General features: G+C 37.4%; 1 protein-coding gene across 1 annotated transcript in view; it reads right to left on the minus strand.

The window, feature by feature from the left end:
• Positions 1–1,827: 1,827 nt before the first annotated feature.
• KREMEN1 (kringle containing transmembrane protein 1) overlaps positions 1,828–19,528 on the minus strand; it is a 155,096-nt gene continuing 137,395 nt past the window's right edge. The window contains exons 6-9 of the mRNA XM_063454178.1: positions 9,869–10,201; positions 3,893–4,054; positions 2,224–2,308; positions 1,828–2,083 (exon numbers count right to left, since the gene is read on the minus strand). Of these exons, the coding sequence (XP_063310248.1) occupies positions 1,924–2,083; positions 2,224–2,308; positions 3,893–4,054; positions 9,869–10,201 (740 nt within the window). The 3' untranslated portion in view covers positions 1,828–1,923. The remainder of the gene's footprint in view (positions 2,084–2,223; positions 2,309–3,892; positions 4,055–9,868; positions 10,202–19,528) is intronic.

The raw sequence follows: 19,528 nt of genomic DNA on the forward strand, positions 1-19,528 counted from the left end.
GAGAGACAAAATAATGTTGACAGATACAAAACGTAAAGCAGTTTCAGCTGGGAAGGTAAATACACAAGACAAAAAAATCAGAAATCTCTTACTGTTTAGTAAATAGAGTCAATCATTGTGATGGCCCCGTCTCTATATCCCGATATCGCACTCTTCTTTATTTTTTTCCCTCTCAGTACAGCTGTCATGGTTATTTATTTAACCACCAAATGTCACAAAGCAGTGATTACAGCTGATGTGCAGATTTTTTCCAGATCAGGTATATTTACGAGACATGCGCAAAAAATTGTTTTTAGCTATTCCGTATAAAATTCCTGCAAATTTTCAAAATTAATTGATTCCAAACATTCGGTTTGTTCATAAACGTATCGAATTGTCCAATTTAAAATCTTTTTAGAAAGGATTTTAATTAGGACCCTTTGGTTTGTCTATGAACGATCCTAGTTTTGAGAAATAATTCGTTCAACAAATAGCCTACATTTTATTTGGATGAATAGCAAAAGACATTTTTGCGCATGTCTAATGTTTACCCCAGTTATGCCATTTGGAATTAATTAGTGAATTAACTGTATGAATCTACTGACTAATTTCAGCAATCCCTCTACTGATGGTGATTCCACAAACACTAACAGGTTTATTTATTAAAAAGATGCAATGACAGTCATTTTAAGTGAATTTCAAAATGTAACATTTTCTAAATCAGCTATGCTTCCAGTTCGAAAACATTTAATTCACTTCGAATTTGCTTTAAATTGCCTACAATTCTCATTCTAGTGAATTTCCCTGTAGAATATTTCCCTGGATTAATCCTAAATTCTCCATTCTGCTTTGGTGCATGCCCTATTAATCTAGCTGCCATTGTTCTGTAAAAACTGCCAGTTTCTTGTGCATTCGTCTTAAATAAATATTTCCCAAGTTTTAAATTTGGAAGATATGATAGTCAAATCAACCCACTTAATAAGAAGTTTGAAGGCCTGACGCTTTTACAATATGTTATCTAATGCTACACAAGACATAAAACAAAAAAATGTAAGAGTAGATTTTATGTGTAAATTGGACATTTCTTTCAAAAAAAAGACAGTGACATGAGTCGATCGATATAGAATATACTGAAGTTTGGACAATGAACAGAATTATTATTTTATGGAGAAATTAGTATGGATATTCTGAAAGAGAGGACATACAGGACTACAGCAAGTTATTTGTTTGCCCCATAAATATGGAGATCCATTTCATGCGGCGTTATAAAACATCCATGCATATCCCAAATTTTGCATTCCATGTGCAGTATCCACGTATTTACCCTAGAATGAGAGAAAACCTATTTGGCTCATATTAGGTGGATCCTTGCTCTCATACGTTTATATTTTGGAGAAGATGCTTTGCAATCGGACTATGCACACAATACAATAATCCATCACCAGTAAAGCTGTCCTTGACAATCTTTTTTTTGTGTGTGCGAGAACCACACTATTTTCAATGCTGTGCATTTCAGTTCTAAGTTTATAAATATCATAAAAAATAAGTAGGTCCTGAAGGTAAATCAGACATCTTTTCAAATACGGGCTATCCCCCAGTGAACAGAGCAAAGATGATTGCATGAAACGCCTGCAGCAATATGCTGTGCTTCTTCTTATTCTGCCCTGACCACATGTTCTCCTTGACGAGAAAATGACAGAGATCTTATACAGCTGTTTTTGGACTTCCTCTTGATGTTCGTTGGGCATTTCAGTAGCTGAATGTACCATAACACATCACCAGGCTGTAGAGACATTGATGCCTGGAAGACCATGTGCATGTTGGACATTCCACATCTGCAGATCATGATTTCTTTTTTTTTTTATTGACAGATGTCAAGCAACAGAAGTGACACGAGTTTCCTAAGGTAGCCCTGTGGTGTTAAAAAGTCTTCAAAAGTGCATTTTATTCTCCTACCAAAGGATTGCGGTCATCGTGTGGACTCTTAATTTTCTTTGGGAAGATAGAAATTGACGTGGCAGGCTTGTAGAATATGCTCCAGATTTCTCCTGTAGACCCTCGATGACAACTGTCCAAGCTAGTCGGAGATGATAACCTAGGAGATCTAGTTAAAGAAAACATAAAAATCGATTAATCACATTAATAATCGTTATTTTTATTTTGTCACTCTACATAGAAAACTATACTGATCTCATTTCTATAATAGATACATGTCCCCAGTTGACCTACAAAGGATATACTTACTTCATGGTTATGTGCAACAGTGCTTTAGTCAATATGGCAACTATGGTCAGAATTAGAAGTGCTGTAAGTGCATAGACTGTCCACCCTATTAAAAAGTAAAGCAGAGGCAATTAGAAACGTATTTTGACTTTTTCACATTTGCAATCAAATACATGGGTTCTGAACTTTTAAAAATAGCATGTAGCTTATAAGTACATGCCTTTTTAATGTTTCTGGATGAGAATCTCATCGGGTTTTTCAGTAAAGTGAGAATTCAACGTGAATTTCAAATTTAAGGGCAAAATAGCTTTCCATCCAGTTTGGCCTTAAATTTAAAATTCACTTGCAGTTCGCACTTTGCTGAATAACCCTGTAAATATAACTTCTTCTACAGAATATGAAATGTTATTTTTGCAGTTTAATAATGTATGGTTTAACCCCTTAAGGACCAAACTTCTTGAATAAAAGGGAATCATGACATGTCACATATGTCATGTGTCCTTAAGGGGTTAAATTGCTAACACAACATACAGGAAATGTTCTTGCTCTAGTTAATAAGTAGTAAATAATAATACATATATGTTAGGAAATCTATTGGACAATTCATTCTTGTTTGAAACCAAGCTTTTGATTTAACCATCACATGATGGTTGCTTTGTGGGTAAATATGTGACCGTTCTATCGCATCTAAAAAAATAAAATAAAAAATGAACAGACATTTTATAGATGTCATTTACTGTCTGTGTTTAATAACACACATATTAACCCACTAGATAAGTAGAAGTTAGTATACAATACCAGCACAACCTCATGTCAATATATCCTCACTACATTATGATATGAGAAGTACTCTCTTTGAAAAACCATCCCCCTTATCCTTATTTCCTACGTTGATATTTTTTATTTTGTAGGAGCTAATGGAATATGGCTTGTGTCAGAACACAATAGATCTATACAGTAATAAAGCCCACAGTAATGTGTTCTGTTTATGAGTGTATCAGAGATCTGTACAGCAGGTAAACTCACAGTAATGCATAGTGTTTATGCATGTATTACGCCACAGTAATAAGGCTTGGTGTGGTGTTAATGAGTGTGTCACAGAGCTCCTCCACAACAATAAAACCCACACATTACTATCTTAGTAGACCATGTTAAACCTATTTTTAGTGTTTGCTTTAAATCACCACTGGTAAACATTCCATTGTACACTAATACATATGTCATATGGCAAGTCATTAAAGATATGCATTTAGGTGAATACAACGATTGAGGAAGCAAGCCAAATATATAAACAAGGGCTAGTAAAACTAAACATTAGCATATAGGAGAAGCCATAACGGGACAATATGCCCCGGTTACACAGAGTGTGGCTAAAGGAGGTCACAGTTATACAAAGTAATGTAGAAAAAAGAAATATATAAAGTGGGTAAAATATAATGAAATGATGATATGCAGGATATAATCTTGATTTGAACCTCTAGAAGGCTACATTTTGTTTATGACAGTGGATCGACTGTTGGAGCTTTGAGTTCTGTACAGTTCTATGGCTGGATCACATTTAACTCAGGCAGTGGATTACCTGATGGAGTTCTGAGTGTGGTAGGATACAATGTACATATGATATGGTATACATTGTACACTGACACACATATATTTGGATTGCTTACTCAGCATAGGATAAGTGCCTTACCTGGCATGTGCCCAGTTGGCCGGCTTGGACTGGTAGTTATCACATACAGGATCTTTGAAGACCGAGCTGCGTTGATGCTAAGGTTGGTTGTTTGTGTGATCAGCTCTGTTTGTGTCTGATTGATGAGGGTTTTTGGCTTCTCAAAAGCCTGGTCCTTGAATGCTGTACGGAGAAGAACAAGCAAAAATATTACCAGGCTCAGCAGTCAGAGCTTACTAGACAAAGCTGTCCCAAAACTCACACACTTTAATTGTAGAAGATACATGTAATACACTATGTTTCTAGTTTTCTACTATTTTTGCATACAAGCAAGGCATTTAAATGTTAGTACACGATTAAATCTCTTTTAAAAATGTAAACCTTTACTGAACAACTTTGACCTCTATTTATGGACACTATATAGATCAGGGATAGGCAACCTTCACACTCCAGATGTTGTGGACTACATCTCTCATAATGCTCTTACACCCATACTGCTGTCAAAGCATCATGGGAGGTGTAGTCCAAAACATCTGGAGTGCCGAAGGTTGCCTATGCCTGATATAGATCATAATAATAATAACAAAGTATTTAACGAGGAAAGGTACATTCAGATTGCTCGGGTTTCCACGTACGTTCTGGGGATGTTACTTTTGCCCAACATCTAAAGGCTAGATTAAGCTAGTTTAACCATTATTTTGACATCCAGATTGTAATGCTCAATAATTTGGAGTTTAGTAAACAACCCTGTATGTGTGACATGGATTTGAACCTCTTTTTCAAAGAAGATTATTTAGCCACAATTTTAAAATCCTGCTCAAAGCACCACTACAACTGCTCTGAAAGTGAGAGCGAACAGCATTGATTGTAAAAATTGTGCTGCTACTAGACATTCTTTCAGAGATGACAAAATGCAGTGCTCTGATGCACAACACGCACACGTGTGCTAAGCACTCTCTTCTAGGAGTACAGTGTACATAGTACGTTTCATTGAACAGTAAACTTGCCAACATGTAAACTCGATGTAGTTACCAGTTTACGGAGTAGTTTCACTAATCCTATATAATGAGTGGAACTGATCGAGGTATAAACTACTTGTCCCATTAACCCCTGCTGGAGAGAGATTTATGGGATACAAAGCGCTCCTATAGACCAAAATGAGATGGTCCTGGTTGTAGGTCTCTTCTGTAGTTGCAGGCAGACCACTAAACAGGGCATCTCTAAGGAACTTGAATGATAAGTATCTTTCATTTTTCAAATGTAACTTTTTTAATGTTTTTTTTTACATGATAACTACATATTGCTCCTTGAGAGCTAGAAGAATAATAATAACTATATATTGCTCCTTGAGAGCTAGAATAATGGCCAACAATTCCCTATTGCCAATATCATAATTGTGCTCAGCAGGAGACAACTTTCTAGAGAAGTAAACACAAGGATGCAATGGAGTATCCTGGCTCTCCCACTGGGAGAGGACTGCCCCTACCCCTGTCTCTGAAGCATTAACCTCCAGTATGAAATGTTTACTGGTGTCAGGATGTATCAATATGTTGGCGGAGGCAAACCGCTGTTTGAGAGTTTCAAAGGCTTCTATAGCCTCCTTAGACCATATCGTACTGCTAACCCCCTTGCGTGTCATATTGGTGATGGGGGCTATTTCTTAAGAAAATCCCTTTATAAACCTTCTGTAATAATTGGCAAAACCTTTGAATGGCTTTCAACCCAGAGTGTAAAGGCCATTATAGATCGATTCCAGCTTTTTAGGATCAATCTGAAACCCCCGAGGCAGAGATATTATATCCCAAAAACTGTACTTCAGATTGGTCAAATATGCATTTTTCTAATTTACAATAAAGTTGATTCTTTAACAAGGTCTGCAGAACTTGTCTAACGTGATCGTGGTGAGTCTGAATGTCAGGAGAATAAATAAGAATATCATCCAGATAGACCAAGACAAACGAGTAAATGTAATCCCTGAGTACATCATTTATGAAATCTTGGAAAACCGCTGGAGCATTGCACAACCCGAATGGCATCACTACATATTCATAGTGTCCACTTCTGGTATTAAATGCAGTCTTCCACTCGTGGTGTTCCTTGATTCTCACTAAATTATATGCACTTCTAAGATCAAGCTTAGTAAATACTTCAGCGCTTTGGAGTCTATCAAATAATTCAGCAATAAGAGGAATGGGGTAGGCGTTCTTAATGGTGATTTTGTTCAATGCCCTGTAATCGATACACGGGCGCAACTCACCGTCCTTTTTAGATACAAAAAAGAATCCTGCCCCAGCAGGCAAGGATGATTTTCGTATGTGGCCTTTATTCAATGAATCCTTAATATATTCCTCCATTACTCTACTCTCCTGAGGTGACAGAGCATAGACTGCTCCCTGAGGTGGCATAGTGCCGGGTAGTAAATTAATGGAACAGTCATAAGGTCTGTGAGGAGGTAGAGTATTCGACTGAGTTTTGCTGAATACTTCTTTAATGTCTTGGTACTTTATAGGGATTTCTGGGTTTTGAGGTGTGCTAGTGGGTAATTCAATAGTGCCCACTCTTTTGGCAACATTCAATATACACCTTTCATAACAATCCTTACCCCATTCTAATATTTACCCATTAGCCCAGTCAATATGAGGGTTATGCTTGTTAAGCCATGGAAAGCCTAATATGATCGGACAGGAAAGGGATGCAATAACCTGAAATGTAATCTCTTCCTTATGCAAGGCACCAATGGACAAATTAATGGGTAAGGTTTCGTGTTTAATCAATGGTTGTGAGAGTGGTCTCCCATCAATAGCTTCAACAGCTAGGTGTGATAGTCTCTCCTTGATAGGTATAGTATTACCTTTAACAAATTGAACGTCGATGAAGTTTCCAGCGGCAACTGAATCCATCAGGGCTTTGCATGAAAAGTTCTTCTTTTCAAAGGCAATAGAAATATCAAGGAGAAACCTATTTTTATCCATTCCAGAGGACGTTTCCATTACATCTAAGACCTGTCCCCTTAAGGTGCTTAGGTGCGGTAGTTTTCTGGACGTATGGGACAATTGTTTCTCATATGTCCTTTTCTACCGCAGTATAGACATAGGCCTTCTTTTCTCCTATGTTGTCTTTCTGCTTCCGACAGTCTAGTGACCCCCAACTGCATGGGTTCGGGTTCGGACTGTACAGGAAATTCAGGGACAATAGGTTTGGAGAAGTGGGGTGCTAAAGGCATATTCATGTGTCTGGTCTTGTTTCTAGTAGCTTCTCTGGTTCTCAATCTATTATCAATTTGCATGACAAAAGTGATACATTCATTAAGCTTTTTGGGTAAGTCTTTGGCGGCAATCTCATCTAGCATAGTTTCAGATAGTCCCTTTTTAAATGCAGAGATTAACCCACTATTAGTCCAGTCTACCTCGGAAGCAAAGGTACGATATTCTATGGCATACTCCGAGATAGACCGGTTCCCTTGTCTGATATGCATCAGGGCAGTAGAGGCGTCTTCCTCCCTGCCTAATGGTTCAAACGTAAGTTTAAATTCCGTAATAATAATACTCTCCCATAATGGATTGGCCCAAGCTAAAACTTTACCTTTTAATTGATTCATCAGGTAACCAATTTTAGCTCTTTCTGTGGGAAAAGATCCCGGTGAGGCCTCAACATGATATTCTATTTGGTTAAGGAATCCCCGGCATTCTTGGAAATTACCATCAAAATGCAGATGAGGAGATAGAGAGATAGTTGGTGCCTTGTATACTATAGGCGGAGGTACACAAGGCGGAGGTGAGACAGTAGGAGCAGCCGCAGGTTGCAGATGTGCTGTACAGGTAAGAAGTGTACTGAAGGCCTGGGCAAATTGATCCATGCTGTGATAATTCTCCTCTAGTTTCCTTTTGCAAGCAGCTATGTGGTTACACAATTCTACAGGATCTATGGCCATGTCGTTATGTCAGGATTACAGAATGATCCAGCACGTAGAATTATGTAACACAGAGGACTGATAGGTAACGTATAACGGACCTTAGAATGGCCAGACTAACGTACCAAAGAATAGTCAGGAATAGCCGAGGTCAAGGGAAACAGAAAGAGACACAATGATAAGGAAAAGCCAGGAGTCAGGGATGCCAGAAAACAGGGAAGTCAAAAACAATGCCAAAGTCAAATAACCAGAATTACCAGAATAAATAATGCGCTCTCGGACAACCACAAGGGAAACCACGACAGGGCACTGAGCAGGATGAGAACTGGGCCTAAATAACCCCCCTCTAGATCTGATTTGACCCCAATGGCAGTTACCAGGTTCCCATTTGCATAATTGCTGCTCAGCATTAACCCTTCTGTGGATTTGGTTTCTGCTCGGCACAACTTTTCCTGTGTGGACAGTAAATGCCATTAACCACATTTTTTTAAGCGGATGAATACGTGACAGTCTTTTTGCAAAATGGACTTGAATAACCCTGGATAGAAGGAAACAACATTTTCTACTTTTCATCTCCACAAAAACTAGTAGACTGCATGTTGTGGGGGGACATTTTCTACTGTTAGGCTTGTAAAGTATCACTAATAGAAAGGGGGTGCAAAGTTCTCAAAGTAGAACAATCACCATGGAAACCAAAGGCATTTTCCTGCTGATTCCCTAGGTGATTGCCAACTTTTAGAACTGAGCATCACTTATCTATTAAGAAATCTTTTAGAAATCTCCTCCTAAGACTTTATTATGGTTTAAATTACTGATCAAGTGATGATATCTAGGTCAAGTTAAAATATCACCATCGGCAAGGCACTCAGAAGGCAAGAGACGTCTATTTCTTATACGAACACATTTTATACTAACTAAATATAAAGCCCATGGTAACTGACCTGTGTAAAGGAAACCAGGTGGGACTTTAAAAGGCGATATTCACGGTTGGCTGGTTACCTGGAATGTTGAGTTCTATTGAATATAGGATCATTCTGCAGTCTTTATACAAAAACACCCTTAGATACCAAACAATAATGTCTACCACAGCTGCCTGTTTCTTTTTTATAGGTAGGGAGGGGAGTATTGGAGGATAACTGACAGTACAATAGAGGGCATTCTCATAGAGAATTGAAACTTTACACCTTGGAAGCCATTGAATGCTGCTGAAATCCTCCTTCAACAGAATACTTTGGTATCTCACATGTATATTCTTACAGTAGTTAAAGACTACACAGTAGCTAAATGAGTTCAATTTCGTTTGAACAGCTGTTAAAACATACAAAACAAACTGCGTCCCTGTTCCCTACAGTCATGAACATTAATGACTGCAGAACCACAGATGCTGTTTCACCAAGCAGAGATCCAGTTTGATTATTCCCTGTTGTGTATAGAATTATTCAAATGTCACAGACATTACAATACAGCTTTACACACTGTGAATTGCTTGTTAAAGTAAGTGCAAAAGTTAAAGCGTGAACATAAAATGCACTGCATATAACTGGCATACATGGTCAATATGTATTAATACAATAATAAATGCAATTCTGATTGAAGGGACAGTACAAGTCATTTCAAGCACGTATATTATGTATCTATCGGTATATCCATCTATCAGACTGTCAGTCACAATCCCTTCTGCCTGCCCTTTGACTGTCATCTTACCCAACCCTACTGATCTCAACCAAGCAGGTGGATTGGGGGCTGAGCCAGTGCCGGCCTACCCATACAGTGCTGGCATATAGTTGAGTTTTCATCCTACTTAAGTGGGGCAAGGGCGAGGGCGGCCATCTAAATGGTTGTTTTTGACAATATACTGTCAGGAATCCACATTTGCATTCCTATCCCTATAGTGTTCGCTTAAATATAGTACACTGCACTAAATTTGCATAACCATTGTACCACCCAAGCCATTAGCCTAGTGTGGGCCTGCAATGTGGGCCACATCAAGCATTAGAAGTGAAGGGCTATCAAGCTCTCAACAATAGACATTTTAAATTGCAAATCGATAAGCATTGATTGTGGGACAATCGATGATTCTCTCTCACCTTGGTAAACCAGAGCAAAACCTTGTGCTTGATTGACGCGATCAGAGAAGAAATAGAGAATGACAAAATCAAGAGATATGTTGAAGGAGTGAGATGGATGGTTTCTGCCATCAAACCGCACCAAAACCTGCTTTGTGTAACCGTCCAAAAACTCAACCATATCCCTGGAGTCCTTAATATCAAAAAAGGTGAAATTAAAATGGAATACAGTTGCTCCAGGGACCTGAATTGTCCAATAGCAAACTTTTCCTGTTCCGTAAGTGTCTGGGAAGTCTGGAGAGTAAATTACAGCAGAATCCATGGTATAATTTCCACCGCAGGCTCCAACCAGTGCTAAAAGAGCAAAATAAATGATTTTAAGTATTAATCATATGAAATGTATTGGTAATTTAAACACTTATTCACAGTTCTATATTAACATCACTTAAATTAACAAAATGCTGACTCTGTTAATCAAGTCTATTGCTAAACACTGTTATAAGTAGTTCTTCCATATATAATCTTTTATAATCCCTGACCAATTTTTTTTTTTTCTCTATACGGAACTCTTGACCTGTTATTTTATCTTAATATCTCTGACCAGTTGTATTTGTTTTATATGTTTTATTCCTATGGGTAGTGGGTTTTCCAGAAGTGTAAGGATTCGATTTATCGATAATGTATTTCAAACCTGTATGCACTTGAAGAGTTATAGCTTATTATACATGACTTAAGTTGCTATACCCTATGTGATGTTGTCCTATCCGAGAAAGGTTGTTCTTTTTTTTTTTTTTCAATTTGCCAATTTTTATTGTTTTCTTAAGTATTCATGGGGTACAGAAGAGAACGGGAAAGGGATGTAAAATTCTGATTGGTTACATTCGTATCTACAAATATATATACATTTCGTACGTCGCATGATACGTATACATTGCTCACTTCATGGGGGCAGGGGAAGGGGGTACAGAATAGAAGGGCGGGGGGTAGGAGTTCCCTTGCATAACCTCTTGTCTGTTCGTGAATGTCACCCCTCTCCATGGGGTATCATTAAGTGTAGTGCTCGGCTGTGTAGGTTGTTCTTTTGTAATACCTCTCTCGGTTACTGTATTGTACCTTTTTTGTTGTCTCCTCTTAGTTTTGTCCTTTATTATTATAGAACTTAATAAAAAGAATTGAATATATAAGTAGTTCTTCCACTGTGAGATATCTGCCATTTAATATTACATTTCAGTAAAATTAGTGCGTGGTTCTGCTTGTGACGGGCGGTGCTGAGGAAATATTGGCAGCTGATCAAATTCTTGTCAGTCACACTACAGAAACGTACTTACAAAAGCATGTTTGAGAGGGACAGAGAGCATGGCAGCCTGCCAACTAAGCACAGACAAATAACTATTTACTAAAGAAAAACAAGAATGTGTATGGTAAATTCTCATTAATCCATTGCACTCATTAATCCATGGTGGTATTTTTCATGGGCAATGAGAGGCAGCTGCCAAGAGACACCCTCAAAGGGGAACAATTCATATGTCTCATGACACAACCACTCAAACACACAAATCACTAACCAGAGCAGGATTAGCCACAAAGTGACTTTAGATGACCACCTTAGGCCTAGGGGCTAGACATAGCCCCCAGAACCATTCATGTGCTGGAGGACAAATGGGCTTACAAGAAAAGGCGACAAGGGTAGAGGTGTGTCACTACTCTTCTCGTCCAGTGGGTACACCTAAATATCTTCTACACCCGACATTAACCATTGCCAAAAAAAGGGGGAAAGGGGAAAAATAATCATTTCTTTAGCCGCAGGGTACTTGAGGGGAATCTAAACCTTATTATTAAGATGTTTGTTAATTACAAAACATGACTCAATAACTGCAATCTTTGAAACAAAAATATAAAATAAGGAAGTCATACTGAACTATTGATCTTATGTTGGTACCATGCTGATGCTCTAGTGCTATTGGTGTGACGGAGGGTGATGTGAAATTGGAGTATCCTGTATAAATAATCACTATCGCTGGTCAATATATTTCCATTGACTGGAACTCTTACAGAAATTGTTTTAGATCCTCTATCCTCCAATGAACTCTTTTGGATAGGCTCAATATGAACTGACATTTTTAATATTGCGCAGATAAGAGGTTGTCGTGATGCTATTTGGATTCACTGCTATAACTCAGAGACAGACGGTATTGGGAACAAATCATTCTTTGATTTCTTTAGCAAATATTTGTGCCAATGTCTTACTTTTATTCTTATGATGGAGAAAGGTTTGAGTTAACTTGGACTTGACATTTGGATTATTGAAATAGATGCCTTTTTTTTTTTTTTTTATATGATCATTTGCTGGAACTGCCAAGAACTGTAAAAACCTTATTGTGTTAATAAAAACTTCCTTTAAAATTCAACTTGTAGAACAACTACAGCAATCTACAATTCCCTAGATATACCCTCAATTTGCAGCCGAAAAGGAAGATTAATGATGGCATATAAATGATTCGAGTAAAGACTTTGATCAATAACTCTGAAAACATTTCATAAAGATCAATCGAGCTCCCTCTAATATAACTGTATAACGATGTTCTGTCTTTATTCTACACAAAACGAGTAGGAATTGAACATGATAAAATGAAAATCTTGAAATCACCAAAATGCAATTTAAGAAGAAATGATCACAAAGTGACATTACATTATTACATAATGATACCAGCAAAGAAATTACCCATATTTCTATCCCACCCAAAATAAGTAAGGAGCCCTATGCACATCATTATATCATATAATTAGCGATAAATACTGAAAGCTAGATAATATTTTGATTACATGTACAAACTAGGAGATTATTACTTTTTACAACCTTATCCAATTCTCAACATGGTACGTTATTATTTGACTTATATATAATTATTGGCACAAACACGAAAAAGCTGGCAAATGTTAGATCTTGGGAGTTCATCACAAAATAAAAAATTTAAGGCAACAGTAGCGGAGGTTAAAGCATAGCTGATTTGGTGATTTGGAGGGTGTGGCTTACAATCTACATTTCCTTGGTGAATTTGCAGTTCAATGTTTGAATACAATGAAACATGTTGAAGAAAAACATTTAATTATCTAGGCATTCATTAAATGAACTGGGTTTATTCTATATATAAAACAAGCAAGGCCGCTGCAATTAGTTTCAAGCAATCATTACCACATATATACATTATCTGGCTATAATACAAATATTTTACACTTAAAGGGACATTATATTCACCAGACCAACTACAGCTTTTAATGTAGTTGTTCTGGTAAATATAATGATTTCCTTCAGGCTTTTTGCATTAAACTCTCTCTTTTCAGAGAAAATGCAGTGTTTACATTAAAGCCTATGGATAACTCTACTGGTCACTCCTCAGATGGCTTCCTGGAACAGTGCTGCAGAATGGGCAGCAATGAACATTCAGCGTCTCCACCCTCTGCATGGAGACACTGAACTTTCCTCATAGAGATGCATTGATGCAATTCATCTCTATGAGGAGATGCTGATTGGCCAGGGCTGTGTTTGGCTTTTGCTGGACCTGCTCCTTATCTGCCTCCTTGACAATTTCAGTCAATCCAGTGCTTTCCTGTGGAAAAGCATTGTGATTGGCTGAGAACACCACTTTTGATGATGTCAGCCAAGGAGGCAGATCAGGGGCAGAGCCAGCAGCAAACTGTAATAAAGGTAAGATTTTACTATATTTAGGGGGGTAAAGGGGACCAGGGTGGCTATATGGTATGTTTAATACTATAGAGTCAGGAGTACATGCTTGTGTTCCTTTAACATTTAATTATAGGGCAAAATATAATCAATGCAGGAATATAATATAAAAAGTAACCAGTGAAGGTAAAGAGATAGAAATAAGGCAGAGTATGTTAAATTCATAAAAAATATAAACAGAATGAACATGAAGTATAGAGTAGTGACTGAGATTTAGTTTAAAATGCTTGCTCTTCACACTTCCTGTACAGGTAGAACAGATACCTACATGTCCTATTCTATTAACCTTGCTTGGTTATTCACTAAACTAGAAGTTGCTGTGAATTTATACAATTTAAGGTCAAATGAGGAAGCTGTTAGCATGGCCGACTCAGAGAGTGATTCTAGTTCAGCTAGCCATAAACTTGCTATTCCATGGTGAATTCCCAAAAACCCACAGTTCAGTGCTATACACTGCCAGTTTCTTATTTATGCACAGGTAGGTAAAGGGATTAATACTAAAAATGTTCATCAGAAGTGGATTTTCCAAAATAATGAATAGAACCCATGGTATATGCAAACAAATGTATGCCCTCAGGTGGTATAAACCATATATCCTCGTTTAGCTGACGTGTAAGTGCATCTTGCTCCTTATACCATTGGGCACGTGAAGCTCCAGGCATTATCTGACTAATATTTTGGACATGCTTGTTGCAATTTCTAAGTTTTCTTACGTCTTAAACTCAAGACATTGATCCAACATAGAGAAGAATGTTTGCTTGTGGTGAGTTAAGCATGTCTCAGCTTTTGGGTCTTCCAGAGGATATAACGAGATTTAAAGTCAGGAATTAATTACAGGTAATGCAGGAATGTTGCCTAAAGGGACACTCAACTGCCCAAAAAATAGTAAAAATAAAATAAACTGTAAGCATGTATGCATTTAATTATGCCTTTTGTCATTGGAGGTATACATTAAAACAGCTTTTTATGGTTTTAGACAGAAAGCATTATAGATAAAGATAGCTAGATAGCTAGATAGATAGACCGATAGATCAATAGGCCGATAGACAGATAGCCACATAGACAGATAGGCCGATAGATAGATAGATAGATAGATAGATAGATAGATGGACCGATAGATAGATAGACCGTTAGATAGATAGACAGATAGATAGCTAGATCGATAGACCGATAGGTCGATAGACCGACAGACAGATAGATAGACAGATAGACTGATAGAAGGATAGATAGATAGATAGACTGATAGATGGATAGATAGATAGACCAATAGATAGATAGACAGATAGATAGCTAGATCGATAGACCGATAGGTTGATAGACCGACAGACAGATAGATAGACATATAGACTAATAGATGGATAGATAGATAGATAGATAGATAGATAGATAGATAGATAGACTGATAGATGGATAGATAGATAGATAGATAGATAGATAGATAGATAGATAGACTGATAGATGGATAGATAGATAGATAGACTGATAGATGGATAGATAGATAAATAGACCAATAGATAGATAGACCGATAGATAGATAGATAGACCAATAGATAGATAAGACAAGATAAGAGCCAATAATAGCTACAAGTTCTTCAATACAAGACAATACCAGACAAAACAGACCATCACAGTTTTTGTGAAACTCTAATAAGATTAATGAAACGATCAAAACATTTCATTCCGTATCCATATACCCAAAAGGATCCAACACTCAGCAGTTTTGTTTTTTTAAATCTGCGATTCATTCAGGTGATACTGGCACATGTGCCTATTCGATATACAACTGATTTTTGATATTGCTCGTTCAGGCATTCAGTCATCAAATCTTTTTTCTGCAGCTGTCAACAAACTGGGAGACAATTTGAACCAGGGGTAGAAGCAAATAAAATATTGAATATTTTGGCAAGTTGAATGATATGTGACTGGGCATTTTTGAGTTCTAGTGCCACGTAGTTTGATAAACCACTTTTCTTCAATAAGGGTAATAAAACAAGAATGGAATCTGGCAGCAATCCCATCAGAAATTGATTTTCAGAAGGTTTGTTCAGTTTATCTCACGCAATGTTATAAGCAAAGTCACATAAGGGTGACAGATGGCAGAACAACAAAAACAGAAAAAGGAGAAAGCAGTTTCAAAAAGGCAAAGACGATAAATAAATTTGAGAGAAAAAGTGAGTAATAAGGCAAACAGCAGGGAGACGAAAAGTGAAGGAGAATTACATGTTACGAATAAAAGTAGAACAGTACAAGATAACCGAGAATGTGGTGGAATAGAAAGCGAATATGTTCACAGATAGCTTTCATAGCCGTACAACGTAAACGCACTAAAAAAAAGAAGGCTAATAGGCAGTTGTTAGCTGTGAAAATTGAGATAAGGTGATCAGGGGGAGATCCATAAGGATTCCTAGGGGATCATCATATATTAGGATCAATATACTACAGAGACATTTAGGACCAGGCCTATGGGTGACACCAAATCCACCCGCTACCACAGAAGGTTCCTGTACAATATTTAACAGTATAGGATAGAGGGATCAAAGCAACACGACCAGTAACCAACATGAGCGGGAACGGGTGGAGCGGGCCTACATAGATTGTCCCCCCAAGCTAAGTGTAGTTTGGTAAGAGTCCTTTACGCATAAGATGACTAAGAGCCTCTGTGATTACTACAACACTCCGATACACAACATGTTGTTCTGGGAGAGAAAAAGTGCACTGTATGTTATGTATTCCGCATGCCCATTGTAAGGTATAACCTGGTAATTTTGTGTCTACAATGCTGGGTATTGGGGGGGTACTTATTTGCTATTGCCTGTATTTACCGCTGTGCACCCAAAATAAAAAGAATAAAAAAATTAAAAAAAAGATACCGAATATGTTATCAACTAGTTAAAGCCAGTGGACAGAGCAGAAACCCAAGGGAAGAGCATGTTCTACTGTGGTTCGGTTCCTTGCTCTTTTTTTTTTAGCAGGTCATTGAAAGTATAAAATGATAGCTCTGAAACAACAAATGTGGATCTCAAGCAAGATGTCAAGATTTAGTGTGACATTATGTTCCCATTAACACACTATTCACTAAGCCTGAGAATCAGGAGAATTGACAAGGGAATTGCAAATCTGATCCTTGATAGCTGCCTCCTATATAGAAGCATTTAATTCTCTTGTATTTTATAACAGGAGATGAACATAAATGTGGTAATAGAACATCAGTTCCCAAATTGACTTATATGTTAAAATGCCAATCAAGTGATGGGCTTAACTCATCTAAGAGAATATAACCCTCTGGTCTAAAATTTACATTCTTCCTGTTGAATCTCCACTGTTTTTCTATTTAAATCCCCATCATTTTTGTTGCTGTAATGACAGTTTGGGTTTAGAAAGATGAGTAAGGGCAATGTCAAAAAGGCTAAGCCGTGGGAAGTTTTAGCAGCGATTATGGAGAATGGGCACAGTGAAAAATATGAACATCCATAGAAGTATTAGTGAGATGATGGAGAACACTGAGGACAGGAAACTGTCCAAAAATGGAAAGAGAGGACACAGAGAAAGGCTAATTAGTGGACCATTAAATGAAATAAATAGATCAGAGGGCTCTTCTTGTAAAGGTAAAACATTAAGGATAAGCTTTCCAATTGATTCAATATTTTTGAATAAACTTTCAAATTATTTTTTTTCAACATATTAAAATATTAAAAAATATATCATATATAAAAAAACATTTAAATATATATCAAAATATTACAAAATTAACATAATTTTCATACAATTAAATACATTTAAAAGTTTATCCAAAAATATTAAATCATTTGAAAAGTGTATCCAACAATATTAAACTGAGGCCTGATTTGCTTGCTTTCGAAAAAGGTCTTAGTTTCAGACACTTTTTTTTTCAATGAAGTGAATTTATTACATTTCTAGATTTTTGCCGGCTTTGCAGCCTACTAAAAATATAACCAGAACTTATTGAAATGGAGTGTGTAAAAGACAGCAAGTGACAAGACTTATATTCACCATCAAAATTTGACAGTAATGTGTCACTGACACAATATGTGTTTGTTCTATGTAAGCATTGGAAATAGATTGAAATGATAGATTGTCATAGTCAGTGCACAAATTAGTGGATTCCATTTTTAACAATTGATGTGAACTAATTCTAAAATGTGTTCTACGCCTGAATGTGTAAAACATTATGTGGGACAAGTGGATCATACTATTTAGCTTATTGAAGCTAGTTAGAAAAATGCATAATTTATTCTTAGCAATACTGCACATAATAAATTACATTAAAACAAAGCCAAAAATGTCTGCAAATTTGGCTGGTTTATCAATGGACAGTGCAAGATTATAAATAGATCTTAAAGAGTTCACTTGGTGGGTAATTTTTTTATGTCTATCGAAAAAAGTCTCTCTTTTTAGTAAATGTGCGCTATTTTGTGTTCTAGTTGCAATAGTGTACCTATAGCATGGGAGTGATGGACAACCTTTGTAGATTGCAACTTTCCTTCCAGTAGTGATGATAGTGAATAGAGCGCTGTACGGTCAGGAGGAAATTATACTTGGCAAAGCAGCATAAATCACACACTAACGGAAGACACTCCAGTGCTTCCCCCACCTCCACTAAACACTAGACAACAAAGTTCTGTTCTGCTTCTATGCTTCTGCCTTCAAGGCTTCGAACCCACGTCTAAACTCAGTGCCACATACTTGACTTCCCGCAAACTGAGGGTGTGTGTGACCACAGCTGTGTCTTATTCCTCAAATGTTCTTTCACAATCTGACCTCTAAGTACACAACGATCTGCCCACTCTGGCTAACAAGACTGCACCACATTGTTCTCATGGTCAGGCTTTTCAGAAACTGGAAACAAGCAGTAGTAAATGTTTACTAGAAATGAGGGCATATCTCTGCCACAATCCCATGTGTCATTTGGACAATGCCGCCTGACAATTCATGCTAGGCTCCAGCCCTCCATAACCTTGTCAATCTGGCAAGAAAGCAATGCATTGGAGAGTGTCTCTATAGTTAATATTTCCTCTTTATATATACAACAAAATTTGATTGTAGTATTTAGAAAGACATATGACTAACATGTACAAGCATTGCTAATATCGTGTTTAAACCAGCACAGTGAGAAACCCACCCAGGGGTAATGAAGGTACTGATCATTCAATCAGCAGGGGGGAAGTTACAAAGCCTATTGAGTGGAGACACTGTGTCACATAATGCTGTCAGGGTTGGAGTTGTGACTATGTAATGGAGATTAACAATATAATCAATGTTATTCACTTCACCTGTCAGTGGTTTTAATGTTATGGCTGGTAAGCAGGGCCGGACTGGGGAAAAAATGTGGCCCGGGAATTTAAAGGCAGAGCAGCCCAGTAGGGGTGGGTACAGAGAGTGGTTGTGAACATGTTAGTTTGCTGTCCCTCCATGGCATCGCATGCTGAAGAGCTCTTGCATGGAAACAATGTCTCGTGTTTTACACAGCACAAGCAAATCTAATCACACAATTGCAATGTGTTTGCTGGTGACTACGTGTGGGCGTAGAGGCGATTGTGATGTTGTGTGTGCAAAGCAGTCTATTTGTGGTGTACAATGTGTGGTTAGGAATTGTAGTGTGTTTCCAGTGGCTGTAAAGTGTGTGTGTCTAGAGGCTGTAAAGATTGTGTATCTGTCTGTATGTCTATAGGCTGTCAAAACAGAGAGCATGTGTGTGCATTTGTTTATGGGGGATAGTGTATCTAGAGGGTGTTGTTTTGTGTGTGTGTGTGTGTGTGTATATAGGGGCTATTTTCTGTGTGTGTATAAGATTGCGGTTGTATTGTTTAAGGGGATAGGGGCTTCAGGGGTCTTTGGGGATATTAAATATATATTATACATTTACATAAATTATATTTGTACAATGAAATAATAATTTAAAAAATCACTACATTTACTCC

Source organism: Pelobates fuscus, chromosome 5, assembly GCF_036172605.1.
Source record: "Pelobates fuscus isolate aPelFus1 chromosome 5, aPelFus1.pri, whole genome shotgun sequence".
Taxonomy (NCBI): Eukaryota; Metazoa; Chordata; class Amphibia; order Anura; family Pelobatidae; genus Pelobates; species Pelobates fuscus.